Here is a 27,808-nt window from a genome sequence, read left to right on the forward strand (position 1 = left end):
AGTATATATTATCGATTGTAATTCAGTTCGATATAACAGTTTTAACGTCAAGTAAATGATACCAGCGTCAATTACAACCAAATTTGAGTTTTTTTTTCAATTTTACTATAAATTTGCGACTCTGCCACAATAATTCCACTATCTGAAGTTGGCAACACTGTTCAAGATAATATTGTAGGATTGTAGCTTCCTGTCAATTTTATCTTTCATTCACGAAGTAAATTCTATCTATTTTAACTTTCTTGTCCCGAAGCCCCGAATTAGTTTCGAACCTGCGGTGTGATGTCACCGTAACCCATGTTTGCATGAGATTTTGAATTTTCCAGGGAAATTAGGAGACGAAGTCACGAATAACCATTTCATTTGATCATCACACAAATGTTTTTTTGAGATAAGACGTGAAATTAATGTGAGAAATTACTCTTTCTATAAAATTTCGAAACTTATTTCGGAGATTATTCGTTCAACTCGAATGACTCGAATTTTTGCTACATGAAGGAAAAAAAATGAATTTTGAAAAAGGTTAAGGTAAGTTTATAAAAAAAACAAAATCCAAAGTTTTAAATTTTTTTTATTAATTACATAATTATTTTGTTTAAGTACCTTACAATTATCTGAAAATTATTTATAACGATCACATATCAAATTCGATTAAAACTGTTTTTTTTTTATTCTTTTAAATACGATATGTACACAGTTTTTTTTTGTAAAATTAATTATACAATAAAATATAAATAAATTAAGTTTTAATCATCAGTTATAATGATAACGTATTTTATAAGAAAAGTGTGCATTATTTTTTTATAAAATTTAAAAATTTGTTTTTCTTATTCAAAAGAATTTTCAATTTTTTCGTTTATTTGTCTATTTTTAAGATAGATGTATTCGTTGTGTGCGTAGTCATGGTAGGGACAATAAAATTGATGCTAGCGCTTCCAGTGAAAGGCGTTAAAGGAGGCTGTTATGACTAATCTGCAATTCTTTACATGTTAATGTTATAGAAAATGTCAAATTAAAATTATTGAAAAACAATAATTAATTAAACTTAATGCATTAAAAATTGTGAAAATGAGAAATCAAATTGCACAAATATTATTTTTTAAATGTAAATTATCATAATTATTTATTTAAATTTGTGAGACAATAATATTAAATTTTCAATGAAAGTCATAACTACAATCCATACAATTATATATGCATTCATACAATTCTATAATTTAAGTAGTGTTTCGTTACCATGGAAACGCCTCCTAAAAAACTCACGCACGGAGCGAATACATATGCTTGGATAAAAATCTACTTTCTTTTGTCTGAAATGTTTAAATTTCTTTTAAATGCTTATAATTTTGATCTTCCGATTTTTAAAAGTGTTTTTTTTTTTTTTTTTTTATTTATCGTATTAGGCTCAACTTCTAGGAGACCGAAGACAGTAAGTTACAAATGATTTTTATCGCCTGGGATATGTTTACATATGTTACAAATTCATGTAACGTTATATTTTACAAAGAAAAGACAAGGCTAGAAACAAGGATTTTTGTTCAGCGGAGCTTCGAAACGTGAAAATAAGTTGTAAGTATTCATAATTTTACTTGTAGTAAATGTTTTATCACAAAATTGCCATGAAAACGGCTTTTCTCCAATATGAATTCGTTTATGTTGAATTAAAGTGATTTTTTTCAGCAGTTTCACATTCGATTTGTTTCGAATTTTCCCGTTTCATTTTCAACTTCGTAGTTTTAAAAAAAAATACACACATTTCAAATAGTACGATTAAACACATTTAAAAAAAATATTTAGAGTATAATTTTCTTTATTTTTAATAATTATTATTAGGCCCTTAGATTCGTTCGATAAATTAACTTTTTTTTTTTTTTTTAAATATTTCTAAATTATTTAAGATTTTTATTGCACATTTTATCTGTAAATAATAGTAAAAAAAAAGTTTAACATCTTTATTCTTCAATTTAATTACAAATTTGATTTTTCGTTACAATAATTATTATTGGCAACAAAGATCCCAGCACGTAATATTTCAGTCCGTTCTCATTTACGTTCCCAATTTGAAGTATTATAAAACCATGAAGATTCATCACGTGATTTAGTCCAGCTGCTTTCCAATGTATTGTCCTGAAAACAAAATCATATTTAGAAAAGATCTATAACTTAGAGGTTTCTATTATCTCATATGGAATGTAGACATGGAGCCCCAGTTTCCTTCAAGGGAATAGTCTCATATCAATCTTTCGTGACAGTTGATTTTGAAAAGATTCAGTTTAGATTGAAAGGTTGGACTTTTAAGTTCTCTAAAAAAGATTTCCTTATGAATACTTACAGTAACATTAAATTGAGAATGTGACATCGCTGATGTTGGAGTTAAATAATCCATATTGGAATAGTATGGATAATTTTGATAACAATTTGCTGTTGATTGCCCACTAGAACCAATGGATCCAGTGGTGGGTGTTAATGAATTTGATGTTGAACCTAATGCACCTGATGAAGCCGTAACTAAGGATGTTGAACTTGTTGCTGCTATATTACCCCATGTTCGATGTTGTTCTAATGTTAAACTATCTATTGCTGCTGGTGACCATATGCTAGTACTTGCGTTACTGCTGCCACTAGAACTATATGGTGCTGCCGAAAGCTGTAATTGGAATACATATTTTAATAAATTTTGGTTTCAAATTAATTTTATCTTTTGGTTTTGACAAAATTAGCGCGGTCAGTCAAGCGAACGGTAGAACAGGGGTCAGATATATGCTATCAAAACGGTTATGATTTCCGTGGTATTAAAATGAATTTACTATAAATAACAGTTATGTCAGTCAGTCAGTTAAATGTGAGAGCAGAGCTGATCAGTCAGCAATAATGTATCTACAATAAATAAATGAGATTCAGTTATGATTGCCGTGATATTTTCAATGAAACAGATTTCAATGAAAATCATATGCAGTAGAAATTGATTTTGGCAGATTTTTGTATGTGCGTTTTTATACAATAATTCAAAATATTCGCGCGTTGCCAGGCTGCGAGACAAAGAGGGAAGAAGATCCCTTTTTTCGGTCTCTTTTTCAACGGTCAATAATTCACTTATTGCGTTTCCTATGCTCCTACGCCTCTATCTTATATTACCTCTATGGTTTTAAAACACATTAAACAGAATATGATAATGGAAGTTGTATTCAAAAGTACAATCAAAGATACGAACCGTTGGTGGTGTACTAGTGCTGCCGCCTGAGGAAAGTAATTGAGGTTTAATGTATAGTGTCGGTGAATCTCGTAGTAGTGGCGCTGTATGAGCAATTGGTGAACTTGCTGTTGAACTGCTAAAAAGAAGTAAAATAAAAAAACAATCAATAATACCTTGTTCGTGTCATAAAAATATAATATTGATAATAATTTTAATTACCTTGTACTTGTATTATTGTTATTCAAAATGGAAGGCGGTGGGGATTTAGTTAACGTGATGGGATTAGTACTTGTTGGAGTTACTGTCTGTGTTTTACTAATTTTATTTGCTCTACCAGTACTTTTTTCACTACTTCCATTGTTCTGTGATTGTTGATGTTGTTTTTGCTGTTGTCGACATTTAGCTCTTCGATTTTTAAACCATACCTGGAATAAATACCATAATTTAAGGGAAATGACAAAATTAATTTTTTTTTATTGAGGCATTGGATAAATAGATGGATATTTAGAAACCATAGTAATTTATAACAGTACTATTTAAATCAGATCCGTGTGCACGAGAGGGGTTTTGAGGGTTTCAAAAATTCCAATAAGATCGGATCAAAGTTGCGTGTGTTATAAAAAAAAAAATCGAATTTTTCAACTTTATGACGTCATCAGAATCCAAAAAATTTAATTTTGCGCTATCATACCCAAATTTTATCCAATTTTGATAAGCAAAATATGTAATCCTACTAAATTTAGGTCATATTTTTCATATTTGTGATCAAAATGAACCTAGCTCTAATAAGTTTCAAGAATATGCAGTCCTAGTCCCGGAATTAAGCACATAAGGGATAACTAGCGAAAAATTGACATCACAGCTGAAAAGAATGAACCAAAATTAGTGGATTTCAAAAAAATTCCAGTAAGATCGGATCAAAGTTGCGTGTGTTATCAAAAAATCGAATTTTTTAACTTTATGACGTCATCAGAATTAAAAAATTTAATTTTGCTCTATCAAATCCAAATTTTATCCAATTTTGGTAAACCAAGTATGTAATCCTACTAAATTTAGGGTATATTTTTTAAATTTGTGATCAAAATTAACCTAGCTCTAATAGGTTTCCAGAATGTGGAATCCTGGTCCCGGAATTAAGCACATAAGTGATAGCTAGCGAAAAATTGATATCACAGCTGAAAAGAATGACCTAAAATTAGTGGATTTCAAAAAAAATTCCAATAAGATCGGATCAAAGTTGCCTGTGTTATCAAAAAATCGAATTTCTTAACTTTATGACGTCATCAGAATCCAAAAAATTTAATTTTGCTCTATCACATCCAAATTTTATCCAATTTTGATAAACCAAGATTGTAATCCTACTAAATTTGGGCCATACTTTTCATATTTGTGATCAAAATTAACCTAGTTCTAATAAGTTTCAAGAATGTGCAGTATTAGTCCCGGAATGAAGCACATAAGTGATAGCTAGCGAAAAATTGACATCACAGCTGAAAAGAATGACCCAAAATTAGTGGGTTACAAAAAAAATTCCGATAAGATCGGATCAAAGTTGCGTGTGTTATCAAAAAATAGAATTTTTTAACTTTATGACGTCATCAGAATCCAAAAAATTTAATTTTGCACTATCGCATCCAAATTTTATCCAATTTTGATAAGCCAAGTATGTAATCCTACTAAATTTGGGTCATACTTTTCAAATTTGTGAAGAAAATTAATCTAGTTCTAATAAGTTTCAAGAATGTGCAGTCCTAGTTCCGGAATTAATCACAAAATTCCAATAAGATAAGATCAAATTTGCCTGTGTTATCAAAAAAATCGAATTTTTTAACTTTATGACTTTATCTAAATTAATGAGCGGCTTTTACATGATTCTTTACTAACTTTTTGTTTTACGTATAAAACATACGTTTTGTTTTGTGCCTCTATTTCTTATGCACCGGTGGCGGACGCCTCCTTAGCCACGCCTTAGTTACGGACCTGAGACTATTACATTTAAGTGACGTTCGCTTTTATTTTATTTTTAACTTTGAAATCTGCAAGGTAAAAATATGACGTGATAGTAAAAAAAAAAAACTGCACGTGATCTAGCATAAGTATTAACTTTGTGTAACTGACACCAATAGGTAATAAATAATATGTAGAGATTCTCTCTCACCTGGCTAATTTGATAATAAAAAAAAAATACATCGTCTATTCGTTCATAGAAATTATTACACAATAGATTATTCAAATTCTGTCTTTTTTTTTTTATTAATGTTCTATTATTTTCATTCAAGTAATAGATTAAATTTTGTGGAATAGTTATACACAAAACTTTGTTGCAATAATTTAAAAATGGTTAAAAACTTGATCAGTAGCGTATTTTACATCTCTTCAAGCCTGTAGATCTATGGGTAGTACTTGAAAGAAATAGGGAATATTCATGAATTCTTTTTGTACCCTGTATACACGGTGTTCTGTTATTGACTGCAGATCGTGGGCTTACAGAATAAGCTCATAAAGACGATGGAAAAAGTTATTTACCAATTTTGGATCTGAGCCCTAATTTGGGCGCTACAGGTATGACAAAAATTGATAAATTTGTTCATTCACTGAATATCATTCGATAACCAGCAGCCAATGATAATCTGTAAATTATAGTATCTATCATTTAATAATATTCAACTTAAGAAGGGATATCAACTGATTTCATGCGATTATATTATTTTGTAAAACATTTAAAAAAATTATTTCATTGGTTTTTGTCAAATCCCTACTTTTCATATTTTTATTATATTTTTGCAAGAAAACATTAGATTATTAGTAAAAAACAAATTACGTCATAAAAGGCGTGTCTTTCATTTAACGTAAACTCTATCCGGGGACACACTATATATCAAGGTATACTAAGTTTAGTTTGCCTGTTCTTTAACCAAAGTTTATTAATATAACAAAATAATTGTAAACTTACTTGCACTCTTGATTCTGGTAAATTAATTTTCAATGCAACTTCTTCTCGCATAAATATATCTGGATAACGTGTTTTTGCAAACAATGCTTCTAAAATATCTAACTGCGCTCTGGTAAATGTTGTCCTCTCTCGTCGTTGTTTTCGAGGGTTTCCTGTATAACACATCACTAACTGCTCGTCAATCGAAATACTTTATTTGTAAATATTTGTGATAAGTAATTATTATAAAATTTAAAAAAAAAAAATATTTAATAAAAATTCCTTTTTTACTTGTTTATTATTTTTATACAAACGTTGATTACGATCTAATTTCCACTATTCATATACAGAATGTTCGATTTACATCTAGACATGTAAATATCATGAGTATGGCAGAGTACATGCCTTAAGCAATGCATCTAAGTAAGAGGTATTATAGGTGTTATATGAAATTGCATTGTAGTTCATCTATTCAACTAAGAAACTCCCACTCTCCAAGCGTCTTACAACTATCTTAACGCATATCGAAGCTTCAACACATGTATATAAGACCTCTCACTTAGATGCACATTGCTTAACGCTTGTACTCTGTCATACTAGTGATATTTAAATGCCTAGATGTAAATCGAACATTCTGTATATGTAGTATACGCAGTGAGTTTAATCAGTTGTTGTTTTTTTCTGTTTATTATATGTGTTTGCAATTGTTGAAATCATTTTTACAGACCATTAAACAAAAATAAAATTTGTTTAAAAAAAAAAAAAAATAGAAAATTAAAAATAAAGCATAATATTAATAACACTGCAATTCACAATCAAACAGCTCTATAGCTATTATAGGTACAATAACTATAGTAAAAAAAAAAAAATCAAAAAAGCTCAATATAAAACAAAAAATAATATAAAATAAACATCATAGGTATACTTCTATACAGAATGTCAAGGAAAACCTGTAGTTCTACATTACAAATTCTACATTAAGAGCCTAAATGGCCGAGCAGTCTAAGGCGTTTGTCTTCGACTGTTTGTCCATTTAGACTGATATTTGAATTTTATCGGAATTAGAGTGAACAAATTTTTCTCGAATTTTCACAATTTTTAAATCACAAATAATTTTTGGTTTCACGAATTAATAGAGCTCTTTGTAATTACGTGGTAAATTTGATCAAAAAATACAAAAATCGAGTTTATTTGACGATTTATTGAGCAGTTTCTAAGATATCATCTGATATCAACCTAAACTCGAAACTCAAAAAACTAAATCACTTTTTTACAGTAGATATCGACTGAATTGATCTATAACCTAACACCCTGTATAACAATTTTCATCATATAATAAATTTTCTATATTTGAGTACCTATAAATACATTCAAACTATCATCCTACTATTATATATATATATTTTATTTTCGAATTTTATTGAATTTAATCCGACTCATTTACAGGTCAATTATTTTACCAAAAGAGTACTTAAAAATATAAATTGATACTTCCATTATCAATATTATTGTTTTATATATGTGCTTTGGTATTTATTTTATTGAAAGGTCATCCATCAAGCTCTAAATCGATCGATGGGAAAATAGTTAAGTTACCCATCAGAAAGTAGAAATTAAAAAAAGAATTTTTAAGAATCACTTTTTCGATATTTAAACATTTATGGGTAGTTAGTTCTGCAAACTAAGAAATGTTCGGCTTCTCAGCTGAAATATCATGAATTAGTTGGTCCCTAAAAATGTCACCCGTAAGAGACATGCTATTATCTTATTTTCCCAAAAGTATATGTTAATCAATTCTTCTAACATGCATAGCTAATTTTTTCGACCAACATATTGAGTCCTTCATCTGAGATCAGCTCAGCTGTCCTTTGGCTTTCAATGACCATCAAAGCCAATCCTGCTAGCCTATCATCTCCCATTTTACTCCTTAGATAGGTTTTCAGACGTCTGAGTCACGAAAATCTTTCAGCCGTTGCTGTGGTAATTGACCAGGAAAGACTAATCTCAAGAAAATTTAGTATGCATGGCAGAGTTTTACTCAAATCATATTTTAAAAACAGACCATCATGCTTGCAAAGTGACGGTTTTTCGATGGTATCTTGAGAGTTCCTAAAGTTAGTAATTGCAAAGGCTTTATATATTTTGTATCCATTTAATTTGTAGAAAGAACATGAATCATTTGAATGTGTATGCTATTTGTTTTTGTGGTGAAATTAGAATCAATAGACATTTTATTAAATCATAAATCTGATAGGGTGATGGACATGCCCATCGTGTCCATATGGGTGGATTCGCCACTGCCTAAAATTAATAAAATTTGAATTTGCCTGATTAATCATTTGTCTGAAAACTCTCAGATACTCAATAATTCAATAATTAATGATCAACATTATTCATTTATTTGAAAAAATAACTTATATTGTTCTGAATCGTTTTTAAAACATGCGTAGTCTGAGGAAATTTCTGAAATATCAGGTTTCAGATGTTTAGTATGCCATAGCCATTTGGGTAAATGCACTTATTTTTTTTTAGCAAATGATGAGTTTACGGGAGTATTTAAAAAATATTTTTTTTTTACATTATATTTAAAAATTATTTCAGTTAATATAATAAATATTTGAATATTTCATTCGTATAAAATTATTTTTTTTGTTTATTTTATAAAATATGAATGTTTTTTTTGTTTTTTTTTTTTTTTACAAATATTTTATTTGCATTTTTTAGGTCTCTATATATTATAAATACGAAAGTAAGCATGTTTGTTTGTTTGTTATGCTTTCACGCTAAAACTAGCGAATGGTTTTTAATGAAACTGTACAGCAATATAGCTCATACTTCAGAATAACACATGAGATATAATTTATAAAGATATATTAATAAAAAAAAAAAAAATAAAATAAAAATTAGCTTAATTTGACATAAATTACAGATTTCTGTAAAAATATTCAATATAAAATATTTCACGGCCGTTTTTTCTGATATACTCAATGAATATAATTACGACTATTATACATTTAAAAAAATAGAAAACCTTACATATATTTTACCTGTGTAAAACAATCCTTACCATTATTTCGAGTGTTTATAGAAAGGGGATAAGCGAGAGTAATCTTTATCAATCGTTACTTTTAAACCCAGCGAAGCAGGTGGGAATCACACTAGTAGGTATATAAAACCGGAGTCTAACCGGAGTCTAAATGATTTTGACTTTAATCGAGTTTTGAGTTTATTAGGAGTTTGAAGTAAGCTTCGAGTAAGTCGTATTCTATATTGAACTATTATTTATTAAATAAACATTTGTAATAAAGGAATTTTTATTTTTATCCTTTTCTATTAATACCTAATTACTATTGTATTGATTAGTGAAACCTTATTAGGTATAACTAACAGAAACTTGGTACGTCAGTTCTTTATTAATACAAAAACAAATGACAATTAGGGAAGAAATACATCTTGCATCTTGGAACGCTGAATAAGCTTGCTCGGACATTTCGTATATGGATGGAGAAACTTGGTTTTTTTATTTTTTATGCCTTTGCTATATGTTTACTTTCTATTAAATAGTTTTTTTATTTGTTTTGAAATTAGGGATAAAAAAATTTTTCGATTTTTCCAATTTTTTTAAGGGGTACCCCTTTGAAAAAATCAAGAAAAACGGGAAAAAAAATTTTGTTTTGGAATTTGATGAAACTCGGTGGATGGGGTAATTTTGACCCAAAAAGTATAAAAATCGGGTTAATTTAATGATTGGATGCAGAGTTTCTGAGATATCGCAATATTTGGATCGATTTTAGTTCGTATCTCAAAAACTATTCGATCAGGCATCAAATGCTAGTGATTTTTGGATTTTTTGGGTCAAAATTACCTTATATACTGAGTTTTATCGAAATTGGAGATAAAAATTTTTTTTTGATTTTTTGCAATTTTTTTAAGGGGTACCCCTTTGAAAAAATCGAGAAAAATGTAAAAAATTATTTTGTTTTGGAATTTGATGAAACTCGGTGGATGGGGTAATTTTGACCCAAAAAGTATAAAAATCGGGTTAATTTAATGATTGGATGCAGAGTTTCTGTGATATCGCAATATTTGGATCGATTTTAGTCCGTATCTCAAAAACTATTCGACCAGACATCAAATGCTTGCGATTTTTGGACTTTTTGGGTTAAAATTACCTTATATACTGAGTTTTATCGAAATTGGAGATAAAAAAAATTTTTCGATTTTTTGCAATTTTTTAAGGGGTACCCCTTTGAAAAAATCAAGAAAAACGGAAAAAAAATTTTGTGTCGTCAAATTGGAATTTGACGAAACTCAGTGGACGTGTTTATTTGGATCCAAAAAGTATAAGAATCAGGTTAATGTAATGATTGGATCTATAGAAAGTATCATGGGAAAAAAAGTTAAACTCCATAAAATTTTTTCGAGAATGCTCACTAGAAAACGCAGCAAATGCAGCTGTTCTCAGATGCCAGATGCATTTTATTCCTACTTAATTTCAATAAGAAAAGAAATATCCAAAATCAAGCCATCTTCAAATAAACTTTTCCGTTGTGGTCTAGCTTTTATCCAAATGTTAATAAAAAAAAAGTTTTTTTTCAATATATGTATAGTAAAATAATTACCTGGTGGATATCCCATTGACGAATGTAACGAGTCCATAGCAAGTCCTAAACCATTGACTCCATACGGTGCTGATTTTAAGTAGGCCATTCCAGCACTGGGTGTTGAACCACATGCTGGACCGAATGAGGGGAATGTTAACTCACCATCGGGATTACAACTGTAATTAAAGGAGAATATTTCATTAAATTAGGTTGACATGTCAGCAAAAGTTTGTAATTAATTTAATTTCCACTTCTATCGCTAAAATTCTTATTAGTTAAACTTCTCGAGACTTCTTCTTCAAAAACCCAGGCTGGATAATTAACTTAATCTTGGTATCAACAGTGCTGGATTAGGCGAAATAATTCAAAGGCAATCCGAATTATTTTATTATTATTTCTTTATTATATTGGAAAGTTATTCGTAATGACCTCAAGGGTCGCACCAGACCCCTGTACGAATTGAAATAAGACACTGGAATGTGGTGTACGCTGATTCAATCGATCGATAATCCTTTCATATAATAGGACTTAAAAAAGCAGTTGATATTTGTAGGTAATTTTTGGTACAGAATTAAAATGAGCAATTATACAGTTTTTTTTTATTGACATATTCTTGAGAACATAAAAATAAGACCAATAATATTAAATAAAAATAAAATTTAAAACTGCTTTATTCTATACAGGGTGTAATAATAACTTTTTTATTATAAGGTTTACGAAAAAAAGTTATTCTTTATAAAAAACTCTGCTTTTAAAAATATTAACCTTGCTATTCACTGTTGACTGGATCCCCGGACACTATGGTTGGAACGGTAATGAGAGAGCAGACAAGCTGGCCAAACTGGGAACCACCATGGCTCCCACTCAAGAAAAGCTTGCGAGGATGCCATACCAAGAGGGTCTTAACAGATTAGGAGATAATCTGAAAAACCAACAAATAAAGGCATGGACCAGCTACGAGGGAGGGCGAATCGCCAAAAGCCTGTTGGGTGAAGGAAACTCGCTCGGTAACAGAGCCGAGGAGATCTTAAAACTAAACAGAGCTGATATTAGAGTCATCGTAGAGTTACTCACAAGGCATAATAACCTGAACAAATTCCAACATTAGATTGGAAAAAGACAATCTCCCGTGTGTGACAGATGCGGAGAAAATTCAGAAGAAACATCGATCCACTTTCTCTGTTACTGCCGCTCATACAGCAGCGAAGGAAATGGTTTGATCCGGCTATAGTCGAACCAGAAAAATTAGCTCAACGCTAGGCAAATCCTGGTTTCAGTACATCAGTTGGTTATAATAGCCACTGAAAAGTGTAGCGGGGATAGAGTACAAGGATCTATTTGGCTAGGTGCTCTGAACCATTGCTTCGAGGCGCGATGCTCGAGCATGGCCCGCTAACCACCATACCATACCATACCATACCATACCATTCACTGTTGACATAGAACGTACAGGGTGCAAAAATTGTGAAAGTTCCTACATATCTCGGGAGTGATTTCTTGAACCGATTCCTTTATTATCTATTCAAAATGGTTAACATTCCAATCGAACTTTTTCAATTTGTGGACGTCCTATACATTCTATGTCAACAGTGAATTAATATTTTTGAAAGCAGAGCTTTTTATAAAGAATAATTATTTTTCTTACCTAAACCTTAAAATCAAAATGTTTTCCATATGTAGCTAACTTAGCTAGACTCTGTATATATTATTAACTATCTATATTTGTGTGAGAATCGAATTTCAAATTGTAATATTAAACCGGATTTATTTTTATTTTTTAACCTTCATATTATGTACAAAAAGGGACATTATTTTGTAATATTTCTCGCCTGATGTAGCCTAACTAGCTAGCTATAGCTCGCCATCCGTATAGTGAATGTTTTGTACTCAGGGTGTTCTTTTAACATAATGTCAGTTGTCACCTTCTCCTATAAAGCCATCTAAACATGTCAAATGTTTTAAAAGCAATATTCTGTCAAACTACAGATTAAACATTAAAAAAAAAAAAAAATACACTTATTTTTATGTTTTTATTTCTTAGTGTCCTTCTTTCATTGATTATATAGACCGTGAGTCTACAATTAAAACGAAATTTCTAAGATTGTTTTTGCCTGTAAGGTTTGGTCCTCAAAGTTCCAGGAAATCGGGATATAATCCAAAGAGTCGGGAGATAATGGAAATAATCTAATTATATTACCAAATCATCGAAATTGGTTGGCGTGATATTGAGTTATTGGGTTTTCTCATGGACGCCGTTATCAGAACTCGACCAAAATGCAATGGGACCACACGGGAAGCACTACCTTTCGAATAGATAAAGAATCATAAAAATCGGTTCACCCAGTCGAAAGTTCTGAGGTAACAATCATTAAAAAAAAAAAATACAGTCGAATTGATATCCTCCTCCGTTTTTGTTTGAAGTCGGTTAAAAAAGACCTGTTCAAAACTATTGAATTTACCTGAATATGAAACAAGTGAAAACAAACAATTGACTGAGTTAATTGTTAAAATACCATATATAGAAAGTGTTGAACGTCAGTGCTTGCATTGTTTTTTTTATAAATTAGAAGAGTTAAAACTAACAAAACTATGGCGGCTTGTTTTGTTTTTCGCAAAGTTTAGAAAGTATTTTCTAGAATTTCTTTTCGAGAATGTTCCACAAGACCACTATTTGAAGCTACCTACAAATTTTCAACTCAATATCTTTTATAGTTTTGAAGAAAATGGACATCAAAGTTTTATCCTAATTTCATACATATCAATTTGAATGTCGCGGTAATGTACTTTATTTCGTTAACTACAATATACACCAATAGATGTCAGGAAGAGTCATATTTTGCAGTGTATGTTTCAGTTTTTCATGAAAAGACGTGATAAAACGACGCTTTAAAAAAATAAAGCTAGCTAGATCGACTTTTCGTCCCAAAAAAATCCCTGCATAATCTTTTTCATGAAAATCGTTGGAGCTATTTCCAAGATCGTGGAAATTTTGATTTGATGGATAGACCATAGGCTCTGTGTGATATTAGTGACCAGCTGGGGAATCAAAGTCAAGGATCATTTAGAGGCAATTTATACAGAAAACCAAGGCCCACACCATGCTGTATCCCCTATTGGTTAAGCTAAATGGGCTAACGGTCTAATTGATTATATATATATATATATATATTTTTATTAAATGACATTTCTTGAGTCACAAAGTAAGGTTGTAATGTGATGGCACACTATTAAATAATACCTTATTATAAATATATTTTATAAATAAGTAATCTATTTTAATTTAGATTTGATTGACGTGAAATTTTATATCATCAGTGATTATAAAAATATATAAAAATTGTTTGGGGGATAAGATGTTTAGGTTCTTTTTTTTATATTTGGGTTTCGTTTTGTTTTGGAGGATTCAATTACTCCCTCATAGAAGAGAGTTAAAAAAATAATGAGTTTTTGTTGTTGTTGTTGAAAGTATTGTTTTTCATTACATAAAGGTTTGGGGAAAGCTAGTGTAATTATTATTGTAATTATTTAGATAATATAATAACATTTGTATTGGGAATATATCCTGTCTATAATAGTAAAACAGTTAAATATCCCGGAATTAAGCAAATGCGTAATAACTACCGAAAAACTGACATGGCAGCTGAAAAGAATGACCCAAACTTAGTGGTGTTCAAAACAAATTCCAATAACATCGGAACAAATTTGCCTGTGTTATCAAAAAAATTGAATTTTTTAACTTTATGACGTCATCAGAATCCAAAAAATTTAATTTTGCTCTATCACATCCAAATTTTATCCAATTTTGATAAACCAAGTATGTAATCCTACTAAATTTGGGTCATACTTTTCAAATTTGTGATTATAATTAACCTAGCTCTAATAAGTTTCAAGAATTTGGAGACCAGGTCCCGGAAATAGGCATATAAATGATAGCTAGAGAAAACTGACATCGCAGCTGAAAAGAATGACCCAAAATTAGTGGTATTCAAAAGAAACTCCAATAAGATCGGATCAAATTTGCCTGTGTTATCAAAAAAATCGAATTTTTCAACTTTATGACGTCATAAGAATCCAAAAAAATTTAATTTTGCTATATCACATCCAAATTTTATCCAATTTTGATAAACAAAGTATGTATTCCTATTAAATTTGGGTCATACTTTTCAAATTTGTGATCAGAATTAACCTAGCTCTAATAATTTTCAAGAATTTGGAAACCTGGTCCCGGAATTAAGCATATAAGTGATAGCTAGCGAAAAACTGACATCACAGTTGAAAAGAATGACCCAAAATTAGTGGGTTTCAAAAAAAATTCTAATAAAATCGGATCAAATTTGCCTGTGTTATCAAAAAAATAGAATTTTTTAACTTTATGACGTCATGAGAATCCAAAAAATTAAATTTTGCTTTATCACATCCAAATTTTATCCAATTTTGATAAACAAAGTATGTAATCCTACTAAGTTTGGGTCATACTTTTCAAATTTGTGATCAAAATTAACCTAGCTCTAATAAGTTTCATGAATTTGGAGACCTGTTCCCAAAATTAAGCATATAAGTGATAGCTAGCGAAAAACTGACATCGGAACTGAAAAGAATGACCCAAAATTAGTGGTATTCAAAAAAAATTCCAATAAAATCGGATCAAACTTGCCTGGGTTATCAAAAAAATCGAATTTTTCAACTTTATGACGTCATCAGAATCCAAAAAATTATATTTTGCTTTATCACATCCAAATTTTATCTAATTTTGATAAACAAAGTATGTAATCCTACTAAATTTGGGTCATACTTTTCAAATTTGTGATCAAAACTAACCTAGCTCTAATAGATTTCAAGAATGTGGAATCCTGGTCTCGGGATTTAGCCAGATAAGTGATAACTGGCGAAAGATTGACATGGCAGCTGACTGTGTTATCAAAAAAAATTGACTGTGTTGTCAAAAAGGTCATATTCATATCTAATGTTACAAAATAGCTACCCCACGCCGATTACTGATAAGATATTATTTAAAATTTCGACATTAAATCTATCAATTAAAAAGCATTACATAATGAAGGGATTATTAATAAAATTTGATAACAAAAACAAATTTCACTTAGTATTATTATGTTAAATAAATTCTAAAACGATGCACATTTTGTCTCATTAAAAATAATTTTAACGAATCAATTAAACTTCTAAAAACAAATTCATTAAATTAAGAGCGTAGAGGTAAAAACATATCAATTATTTATTATAACTCCGTTCAAGTGTACGTACGAGATATAAAATGCAATAATATAACAAGTGAAAACAAACAATTGACTGAGTTAATTGTTGAAATACCATGCATAGTCAGTGTTGATTTCTTTATCACATTACACATACAAACATGTGACACACATACATAACTGATAATCAAGTATAGTACATATTATAAAATTTCCGCCTAATTGGCACCCTCACGGCTAAACAGTGATGTTTACGAAAAAATGTTTCAAACAAAAGTTGTTTAATTTTTGATAAGGAAGATTTTACATTTAAACTTTTGTTCTATCTCTAACGGTTTACAAGATGGGTCCTACGGACCAAAGATCCAATTGACCTATGATACTTATTTACGAACTTGACCTCACTTTTTACGTCCTGAGTACGCTGTAAAAATTTTAGCTCGATATCTTTTTTCGTTTTTGAGTTATCGTGTCCACAGACGGACGGACGGACGGACGGACAACCGGAAATGGACTAATTAGGTGATTTTATGAACACCTGTGACAAAATTTTTTTCCTAGCATCAATATTTTTAAGCGTTACAAACTTGGGACTAAACTTAATATACTATGTATATTTCATAGATACATGGTATAACAAATAGATTTAAGATTATAAATAAAAGAGAAAACCAGTCAGTTATATGTTTATTTTATTTGAACAGATATAGAGATAGATTAAAATATTAGATAAATAACATTTGAAAAAAGTTTTATCTAATAAATAAATATATTATATCATATACATTAGATATACACCCTTGTATAAATAAATATATGGGTAGTTCTACGAACTAAAGAATTTTCCGAGTGTCAATTCTCAAAATATCATGAAAAATTTGTTAAAAACAAATTTATTTGTATAACATACTTATTATTTTCACCTATTTTTAACCCCCCGAACTAAAAAAAGAGGTGTTATAAGTTTGGACGCTATGTGTGTTTGTCTGTTTGTAGCATCGTAAATTAAAGGGCATTTAATTACAATTAAAGGCATGGACCAGCTACGAGGGAAGGCGAATCGCCAAAAGCCTGTTGGGTGAAGGAAACTCGCTCGGTGACAGAGCCAGAGGAGATCTTGAAACTAAACAGAGCTGATATTAGAGTCATCGTAGAGTTACTCACAGGGCATGATAACCTGAACAAGTTCCAACATCAGATTGGAAAAAGACAATCTCCCGCGTGTGACAGATGCGGAGAAAATTCAGAAGAAAAATCGATCCACTTTCTCTGTTACTGCCCGGCGCTCATACAGCAGCGAAGGAAATGGTTTGATCCGGCCCTAGTCGAACCAGCAGAAATTAGGAAACTCAGCGCTAGGCAGATCCTGGGTTTCAGTACATCAGTTGGTTATAATAGCCACTGAAAAGCGTAGCGGGGATAGAGTACAAGGGTCTATTTGGCTAGGTGCTCGAGGCGAACCATTGCTTCGAGGCGCGATGCTCGAGCATGGCCCGCTAACCTTCATACCATACCATACCATACCATACCAAGTATCCTTTTCATCTCATCTGATGTCCTTGACCATCATTTTTATAATGATTTAAGAAGAAGTGTTATAAGTTTAAAGTGTTTATCTGTACGTCTGTGTGTTTCTCAGTGACATCGTAGTCCCTAAACGGTCGAACCGACTCGATTGAAAACATTTTATAGCAAAGTTTCCAAAAATCGATTTACAAGGAATAAATCACATTTGTCGGGGGTTTTTTAAATTTTGTAAATTTCACTTATCTTGTTTAGTTTGTAGAACAACCCAAATATATTATACCTACACCCTTCAATAAATAAATACATTATATAGATCATTAGTACACTAATAGGTGGACTTGAACGAGTGTAACATCTATGAATGTAGTATGTATGCATTATAGAGATCACCAAGGTTTACCCTATCTTGATTGCAATTTATTCGTAACATATGAGACATATTACGGATTGAATAATCAATTCAGAGCAAAACATTTCAAAATAGATAAAGATAATTATTAACAAGATCATAAAAATGTAATTTTTAAAGCTACTGGAACAATCTTAAATCGTTTATTCATAGTCTAGTTGATAAGCTGAAAATGGTGAACAAAGGGATTTTTACAAAATTTAAAACATGACAAATGCGATTTATTCCTTGTAAACCAATTTTTGGAAACTTAACTTTAAAATGTTCTCAATCAAGTCGGTTCGACCGTTTATTGGCTACGATGCCACTGAGAAACACACGGACGCACAGATAAACACTTTAAACTTATAACATTTCTTGTTAAATTAATATCAAAGTGATGGTCAAGGACATCAGATGAGATGAAAAGGATACTTAGAGAGCTATCATTTTTTGGGACAAATAATTGGATATATTTTAATTGAAATTGAAATATTTGAGAAGTCAGGTTTATTTGACCATACATTTCCATAGTAAGAGCACTCTCCGTTAAATAACCTTTCAAATAAAACCAAAAACTTAAAAATCGGTTCATCCGTTTAGGCGCGGCAATGCCACAGACAGACACACACACATAGCGGTCAAACTTATAACACCCCTTTTTTTAGAATAAAAAGTGGTACAGTTTGACCAAATTCAATTAAATAATTTAATACTTTTTTTAAAATGCCTTCCATTTTTAAATGAAATTTACTAAAATCCACTGATTATCATTGGCTACTGGTAATCGAATGATAGTCACTGAATGAACAAATGTATCAATTTTTGCCATACCCGTATCTCCCAAATTAGGCCTCAGATCCAAATTTGGAAAAGAGTTTTTTTGTTGCTCTTGATGAGCTTATTTTCGGAAGGTAGGTTTCTGCAGTCAATAACAGAACACGTTGTATATGTCCTCTATCATTGGCAGACTGTAAAAAATTGATTATGTTTTTCTGTTACGAGCTGACGATCTAGAAATGACTAGATAATAAAATCCAGGTTTGATGTTTAAGTATGATTATGAATACTGTCACAAAAGAAATCTCAATCGAACCTGGGTCTTTTGGATTCATGCCATGAGCCTTAATCAACTAGGCCATATGTATTCTAGACACAATGTGTAATTTTTGCAACTTAACGAATTTTATTTTTGTTTTACGATTTTTAATAAACAAATAAAATCCCTTTGAGAAAATGAAATAAAATCTAAATCATTCTAAAATATAGATAGGTATAAATGTGTAGGTACTGATTTTAATATAATAAGTAAGTACTTATTTTATATATGATCAAAATAACTTTTATGTAATTGAAACGTCAAAAATTAAATCAAATGAAGAGGAACGGAATAAACAAACATGTTATAGATATTAATGAGAGGGAATATAACACACAAATAAATTATCTTTAATGGCTTTTATCATATTTATTATCTTCTGTATTGAAGTATGTTAACTTTTAAACAGGTGCACAACTTATATAGGGGAGAGTAGTCATAAACGTACTCATTAGCTTTAAAGAGCTGATGAATCAAAAAAATTTAAGATAGTTCAGATGATGTTGGTCTTATCCAAGTTTGTGACTCGGAACGCCGAACTAACTTAGTTGAAAATCAAAAAAACCTGTGAAAATTTCGGTCTTTTTATCAGATTTTGGTTATTATAACCCTTTAGTTTTTAAAGTAGACTAAATTTGCTACCATATGAGACTAGAATTGTCTCTGTAGACACAATACTTTCCGCTATAAAGCCTTTCAAAGTTTATCATTTTTTCGAACTTCGCAATTTTCTGAAATATTCTATCGTTTTGGATGGGATTTGGCCATGATTCTTTGAAAATTTGTTTCAGGTTTACTAAATGCTAATTAAAATATCACTTGACTTCTAATTTTTATATTTAATTGCCATATAAAACTGCAATTTTTGTATAGATTACTGACAAAACTATACCAGTTACGAGAAAACCACCCGCTAAGAAGTAAGTGATAGTACGTAATAGGTGACTCTACCTTATACAAAACAAGAAATTAGAAATTTTCTACCCTGGAATATAAAATATATAAAGTTTAGTATCTAGGTATATACCTGCGCTAATTTAACATATATGATAAAAGTTATTATTAAAATGCCATCTAGTGATTAAAACATCAAAGCATTTATATTTTAATTATTAAAATCAAAGATAAAATCAAACAAAAGTTTGTATGTGTATTTTTGATTCTGGGAATAACAAACATTCTCTATGAATTTCTATATGTAGGTACAGAATGTGTTGAATAAATTACGATTCTGATTCTAAATGTTAAACCTCTCAACGGTCGCCCTGGATCTAAGAGGGGGGGGGGGGGAAATCGTGGCTCTAATCCAGCCTAGCTGGTTTTTGAACACATTCTTAGTTGATTTATGAATGTAAAATTTTGTTCAACTACTCAATTGGTTCGGTACGATGAACGAAAAAAGTGATTGCAACTGGTCATACACGATAAACTTAGCCACTTTAAATCTATTTTCTTGTCATTAACGCTTTGTACACTCTGTATATACTGAGTTTTTAAAATTAATTAAATGATGTACATTTTGTTAATGTTATGCTTAACGTTTAAAAATGTTTTATAACTTTTATTAAAGGAAAAGTTTTAATACTTCTTTATAATAAATATTATTTTATTTTATAAAGAACAATAATAATATGCATGTTAATTAATAAATGTCTGTCAATATTCATCAGAATATATTCATAAATAAACCTCAAAATTTGTGTTCAAGTAATGAAATTGATGTTTGTATTTATTACAAATATATTGTAATGAATAAAAAGAAAAAAATCTTACATATCAACGGTATTGGTGCATCAATGAATGCTTTTACTCGGAAGTCCTCAATAGAAATTCCGATTATGATTAAAATAGATTTATTATGATGCACTGAATGTAAATATATAAAATCGTTACAAATTTGGAGAGAGGAAAGTGCCGCTATTTTGCGAAAGCCCCGTAACCGTGCACTTTAAGCCAAAAATGGAAATAACCCTTTTTGTAGATAATTAAATTTCCTATCTTTTCGGTCAATTTTTTTTTTTAATTAAAAAAAATTTGAAGAGGTGGTGGCTGCTTTTGCAGGTAACAAGGCAAATTATTTATTGCTAATTATGTCACTAACGTTATGTATTTTTAACTGACTTCAAACAAAAAAGGAGGAGGTTATCTATTCGACTGTATTTTTTGTTTGCTTGTTACCTTAGAACTTTCGACTGGGTGAACCGATTTTGATAATTCTTCATCTATTTGAAAGCTAGTGCTTCCCGTGTGGTCCTATTTCATTTCGGTCGAGTTCTGATAACGGTATCCATAAGAAAATCATAAAAGTCTTAAATTTGCATTAAGTATTTATTGTTTAAACAAATATTAGAAGAGATATCGGTCAAATATTCAATAAGTAAATCGTCGTATAAATCACAAACGGTTAGTGATACAAAAAAAAGTTATTTTACAAAAAAGGTTGGTAATTTAATTTTCTACAATAAAGGTTATTACCATTTTTAGTCTAAAGTGCACGGTTATGGAGATATAACCTAAAATAGTTATCCTTAAAATGAAGACACTTCTTTCGTCTATTTTTGTAAGGATTTTGTGCATTTACATTCAGTACGTGATACTGAACCTATTTAAATAATAAAATAACTCCTGTAATTTAGTGCATTATGGACAAGAGTAATTAGCTTCTATATAATCTGTAGTGTCTGTATTAAGAATAATTCTGCTTTCGAACTAAAGTCCCTACATCATCACTACATATTATAAAACAAAGTCGCTTTTTCTGCCCCTATGTCCCTATGTCCATTTGTACGCTTAAATCTTTGAAACTACGCAACGGATTTTGATGCGGTTTTTTTTAATAGATAGAGTGATTCAAGAGGAAGGTTTTTATGTATAATGCATCCATATTATAGTAGAGTAAGGGGTTGAAATAGGGGTTGAAAGGAATATGCTTCAAAAACTAAAAAAGTTGTGCATCGATTAAGCTCAAATATTGACACGATATCCAACCAGCTTCAAAGATCTATTGTTTTTATCTACTTTTAACCTTCGGAGGGTAGAAAGGTGTAGCGAAAAAGTGGGAAGGAATTATCGAATATTTACAAATATACCTAAGTGGGGTATCAAATAAAAGAGCATGACGTGTACATTACAAAACTGTTATCCCACGCAAGGAAATGTGGAGGGAGGGGTGCAAGTGAGGATGTTGCCCAGCAAAGCGGGTAGTTCACAGCTAGTCCAAAATATATTAAAAAAATATATGTTATTAATATTTATAGCACAGTGTATTAAAATAATTTATGAATATCGTTTATATGTTAATCATCTCATGCAGTCAGTCACGCATGTTAACGCTAATAAATACAATAACAAGAATTCTTAATGCTTCACATGTACCTACGCCCGTAGTTCTATTGTTGGGGTCATAACATTATAGTGAGGGAGTGATTTTATTATTATTGTAGTGAATATTGAAGGACTGAATATTAGTTTGAAAAGGGCATTCTTGTGGTATTTAGTTTATATATATAGATATTGTTGTATAGCACATACATTGGTTTTGTGTGATAAGCACCCTCTAATGTTTATATGACTCTATCAACTGTACACAGGCAGAGCACTATCTGTATTATAGTGTAGTAGTGGTAACAAGAGGAACACACTAACTATAGTGCTAAATAAACTACATATATTTTATATGTTCAAATTATACGGAAAGTTGGTAAAATATTGAATTATTTAGGGCGAAACAGAAACATAAATCAGTGGAAAAATTTACAAAATTTAAAAAACCCCTGACAAATGCGATTTATTCCTTGAAAACTGATTTTTGGAAACTTATCTATAAAATGCTCTCAATTAAGTCGGTTCGACCGTTTAGGGGCTTCGATGATACTGAGAAACACACAGATGCACAGATAAACACTTTAAACTTATGACACTCCTTCTTTAATCAAGATCAAAGTGATGGTCAAGGACATCAGATGAGATGAAGAGGATACTTAGAGAGCTATCATTTTTTGAGACAAGTTTTGGAAATATTTTAATTGAAATTGAAATATTTGACTCTGTTCTATTGAATTATTGTTTTGAATTTCCAAATTATTTTACCATTTCACTTTTCGAAGTGAACTGAGCCAGTTTATTATTTGAGTTGTTTTACAAGTTTGCGTTTTTTACATGTATACCATATTTGTTGAAGGGTTTTTAAAAAGTATGCTTTATTATGTAACAAGGGTAATTTTCTTAACATTCACTAATTAAAAGCATAACAAATATTTCCCAATAAAGAAAATTATAACAAACTGCACTCGTTTTTCCATAAAATACTTTTAAAGTAATGAAATAAATGGCACTTGTGTTAATTTCTTCGATCATTGATTTTCTCTAAATTTTTTGGCATCAAAATTAATGAATATATCGAAAAGTTTTAGTCTTAATTTTTGTCTAAATTTACCCAAATTAATAAAAAATTCACTTTGAAAATCAGCACTTATAGCGAGGAAGGTCTTTAGGACGTCGTTTAATGTTTCTTAATACAAAATTTTCGTCTAATTTACCCAAATTAATACAAAATCCACTTTGAAAATCATCACTTAGCGAGGAAGGTCTTGAGGACGTCGTTTAATGATTCTTATTACAAAAACTTTTTAATGATTCTTATTTTCGAATTGTCTATAATTCAATTAAAATTTGTTAGTAAAAATAGTCTGGAAAACTTATTTTAAAGAAAATTCCCTGCTTCTTTTAAAAACTCTCTGTAATCTCTACAACTGTTTGCTATAGTTAACAATTCAGTGATGTTATTATTGTTAAAATCACTGTAGATATATACTGTGACTGTATTTTATTTTATTTGAAACATGGCTCAAATTAATACATTATATTGGTGCAATATGAAGATAGAGTAAACAGAATCTCCCTAAAAATATATCAATAAAACCTAACTATGTTGTATACTTACTCTAAATACAATACAGATATGGACCGCTATAATTTTGATACGATCTAGCCAATGTGAAAAGCCTTTTAGGTACTAAAAAGTTTGAATTTGTATGCTCTTTTATGTAGGTATAAGAATTTTGGTTCAAATTTAGTTAAAACGGTTGACCAAAGGAAATAATTTGATGTTAATAATGTGTAAAGCCTCCTGTACACGCTCGCGAAGTAGAACGAACTCGAACCAGGCACGATAATGTAGTTATGATGTTCGTATTGCCTTACCTGTCTTTACAAAGACAACACGAGTCGCTCAGCCTGCCATTGGTTCACCATTTCTGATTAGATCATAATGAAATGCATATTTCTACCTGCTTATCAAACATTAAAATTAAGATTCGCGAGCTAAAAAGTGACTGTGTGTTTGTGATGATTTGTAAGAATATGCAAAGACATTGTCCGCCAACTGTCATGAATTATTTCCAGCGAGAATTAATTATGTTTCTTTCTTCAGTTATAATTCGGGACTGAAGACGAATTAATATCGTGAGAAATAGATGTGATGTCTGATTCCTAAATATTACAGGTAATACAACTACTCTTCTTTGCAAGAATATGTAACGACATTGTCAGCCAGTTGTCACCACTTACTTTCAGCGAGAATTACTCATATTTCTTTCTTCAGCTATAATTCGGGACTGAAGACGATTTAATATCGTAGGAAATAGATGAGATGCCTGATTCCTAATTTTTACAGTGAATACAACTGCGATTCTTTGCCAGAATATGTAAGGGCATTGTCCGCCAAGTGTCACGAATTACTTCCAGCGAGAATTACTCAAGTTTCTTTCTTCAACGACAATACAGAACTGAAGACGAGCTATTATCGTAGGAAATAGATGAGATGTTTGATTCCGAAATATACAGTCAATACAACTGCGATTCATTGCAAGAATATGTAAGTGTTGTTGTCCGCCAATTGTCACGAATTACTTCCCGAGAGAATTACTCATGTTTTTCTCTTCAGAATAAAAAGTTCCAAATCTTATTTCTACGTTTTGACATTACATAAAGCCTAGTTTTCTTTGTGTGTGATACAATTGCAATTTTCTTCAAATTTCGTTTAAAATACGACTCTGTATAAGAAAATATATATTTATTTTTTTTTATGTAAAAATAAACATCGATAAATTGTGTGTGTGTGTATGCACCCCCTTAAATTTTTTATCAACACTTAACTGGGTGTACACTGTAAACACCCTCGTAGCGGAAAATATAATAATAATAAAGCTGTTAAATAAGCGTGCAGTTGCAAATTGCTGCTGTTATGTAACTGATCAAGTGAATGCACACACGTTCTTATATAATAGAAATAATGTGTGCAAATGCATGTTTTTATTTTCTACGTTTTTTTTCATTCGTACGTATGTACACGTTTATTCACTTAACAGTATGTTTACTTTTTATGTTATAGCAGGCCTAAATAGTATCTAGTGTGGTTTGTTTTAATTTGAAATTCATAAAATACTCAAAGTTCAAATCGATTTAAAGAGTCACTTGGATTATAGTTGGATGACTTTGGTCAATTTTAATTATGTTAAGGATGTATGAGCATGGTAGTGGGGGCACAAATTTAAAAATAGATATTTTCAATTTTGATGATAAATTTATATTATTACTTGACGATATAAGACGAAAAGTAAGAATACAATTTTTCGATATCTGGCTTAATTTTCAAAATATCGAAAATTGAAAATTTTGATTAATTTGACCAAGACACATATCGAAAAATTTTATTCTTATTTTTCGTCTACATTCATGAAGTTATAACAAAATTCATCATCAAAGTTGAAAATAAGATAAAAATAATTTCAACCCTTAATCTACCCTGCTCTTACATCCCTTATATGGACGGTGACACTTAGTTTTTTTCTTTTCTAATTCATTGCTAATATGTTTACTTTCTATTAAAAAGTTTTTTTTTTAATTTGTTTTCATTAATTCCAAATGAAAATTATCAAAAACTTCCAAAATATGTCGTTTTTTGAGATTCCTCCATAAGAGCCAATGTATTTTATATCGATTTTTAATGACTTTTTTCTTAAAAATTTGCACGGATACCTAAGCTGAAATTTTAACCACATATTCTTTGAGTAAAAGACTACCTACAAACAAATTTTGAGCCTTTAAATCAAACATTGTTGTCATGCTCATACATCCTTAAACCGATATTAAAGGCGAATAATAAATTTATTTCGAATATTGGTTAATTTGACCGCACCTGTATAAAATTGACGCTTCAATGATGGCGAATTTTTTAAATAATAATATTTGGAGAAATTTTCTATAATTTATACATGGTGTTCTATTATTGATAGTAGAAAATTATACCAGTAAATTGAGCTTATCAAGAGAAATAGAAAAGCTCTTTACCAAATTTCGATTTGAGGCCAAATTCAGGAGATACAACTATGGAAAAAATAAAAGGATTTGTGCATTTACAGATTTATCCCAGGAAATTGAGCTTATCAAAACAAATTGATAAACTCTTTACCAAATTTCGATTTGAAGCTTAATTCGGAAGATGTAACTATGGGAAAAATAGATGGATGGAACGAAGTATTTGTCACTTTAGAATATAGAGGAGACTATCATAAAACAATTTTTGCTTATAAATTGATTTAATTGGGTTGGCAATACTAAAAAAAACTATTTTGTTATAAATAAAGACAACAACAAAATATTACATATTTATCAAATTATTTCACCAATACAGAGACACTTAGATGCGGGAGGTATCAACATACACTCACGGAAAAACAATGATGTTTACGAAAAAATGTTTCAAACAAAAGTTGTTAATTCTACGGACCTAAGACCCAGCGGCGTAGGCAAGCAACGTTCATTATAAAAGATATTTTTTTTTGATATAAAGAATGAATTGCTTAAGAGATGATTGAGATCAGTGGTTGCTTTAAAGTTTGTAGAAGTTTGGGTTTTGTAAAAAAATTATTTTGTATTTTGCGTAAAATTGTATTAGTTTATGCTAATATACATACCTTGATGTGAGACTGTTAGGCCACATGAAGATTCAAGCCTGAAACAAGAAGAAAATGTAATTGAGAATATTTTCTAATTAAATTCGATCTTTTCGCTTAGCGGTACACAAAAATAGTATCTGGTGTTTTAAATTGATGAAGTGGTAGGAAGTAGTTTGCTCAATACCGAATGAGAATCGTTTGAATTTCTCTAGGCATAAAAAAGGTTTAATTAAAAAAAATTCAGACTTTGAAATCGTGATCAACATCTCCAAAAACCCTAGAGTATAACTTTTTGGGTCATTTTTCGAATATTTACCAGACCGGGAATTACCGCAAGAGGGAGTACTATATAGAAATTCTGACTTACTGAATGAAAACCCCCGAGTATAATTGCCTGGCCCATTTTGTTGAATATTTTAAAAAAACTTAAAATTTTCAAAAACCACCTCAGAAATAGATTCCAATAAGTGGCAATAGTTTTCATAATGAATGTCGTTTTTAGATTTAACTTTATATGGCTAAAATATGAATTCTTAATTTGGAAAATATATATGAGAAAAGGCAAATTTAAGTAAGATTCTTTTCTTATAATCATCGAAAAAGAAAAATAATGCACTTCAATTACAACATACATAAAATTAATAAGTAGCAAATACTTTTTAGATTAGGTTTTATTGACATAGCAACTATAAATAACATAGTCAAATATTACTTATAATATTTATGATTATATATTATGTATATATATTCCATGAAGGTTATAAAGAAGGAGAACGATCGCTACGTGTTAAAGCATTAGCGCGTCTGTCCCTGAAAATTTGTAGAATTTATAGTTCATTTTTCAGTCTCCAGCCGCGCTGTCATCAAGAAGTAGTATCAGCGAAGTTAGCTGTT

At 30.2% G+C, this 27,808-nt stretch overlaps 1 protein-coding gene across 4 annotated transcripts; it reads right to left on the reverse strand.

The window, feature by feature from the left end:
* Window positions 1–1,983: 1,983 nt before the first annotated feature.
* Window positions 1,984–26,964, reverse strand: LOC123293210 (homeobox protein OTX2-B-like). Of its 4 annotated transcripts, XM_044873952.1 has the most exons (8): window positions 26,933–26,964; window positions 10,748–10,905; window positions 6,147–6,298; window positions 3,413–3,618; window positions 3,212–3,326; window positions 2,542–2,647; window positions 2,339–2,484; window positions 1,984–2,127 (listed from the first exon to the last, which is right to left on the reverse strand). In XM_044873952.1, exons 1-8 carry the CDS (start codon window positions 26,956–26,958, stop codon window positions 2,044–2,046), a joined length of 993 nt encoding a protein of 330 aa, XP_044729887.1. In that variant the 5' UTR covers window positions 26,959–26,964; the 3' UTR covers window positions 1,984–2,043. The 4 variants fall into 4 exon arrangements, with proteins under 4 accessions (XP_044729887.1, XP_044729886.1, XP_044729885.1 ...); XM_044873951.1 differs by having other exon boundaries at window positions 2,333–2,647; window positions 3,212–3,329; XM_044873950.1 differs by having other exon boundaries at window positions 2,333–2,647; window positions 6,147–6,313.
* Between the last annotated feature and the right edge of the window lie 844 nt (window positions 26,965–27,808).

This window comes from Chrysoperla carnea, chromosome 2, assembly GCF_905475395.1.
Source record: "Chrysoperla carnea chromosome 2, inChrCarn1.1, whole genome shotgun sequence".
Taxonomy (NCBI): Eukaryota; Metazoa; Arthropoda; class Insecta; order Neuroptera; family Chrysopidae; genus Chrysoperla; species Chrysoperla carnea.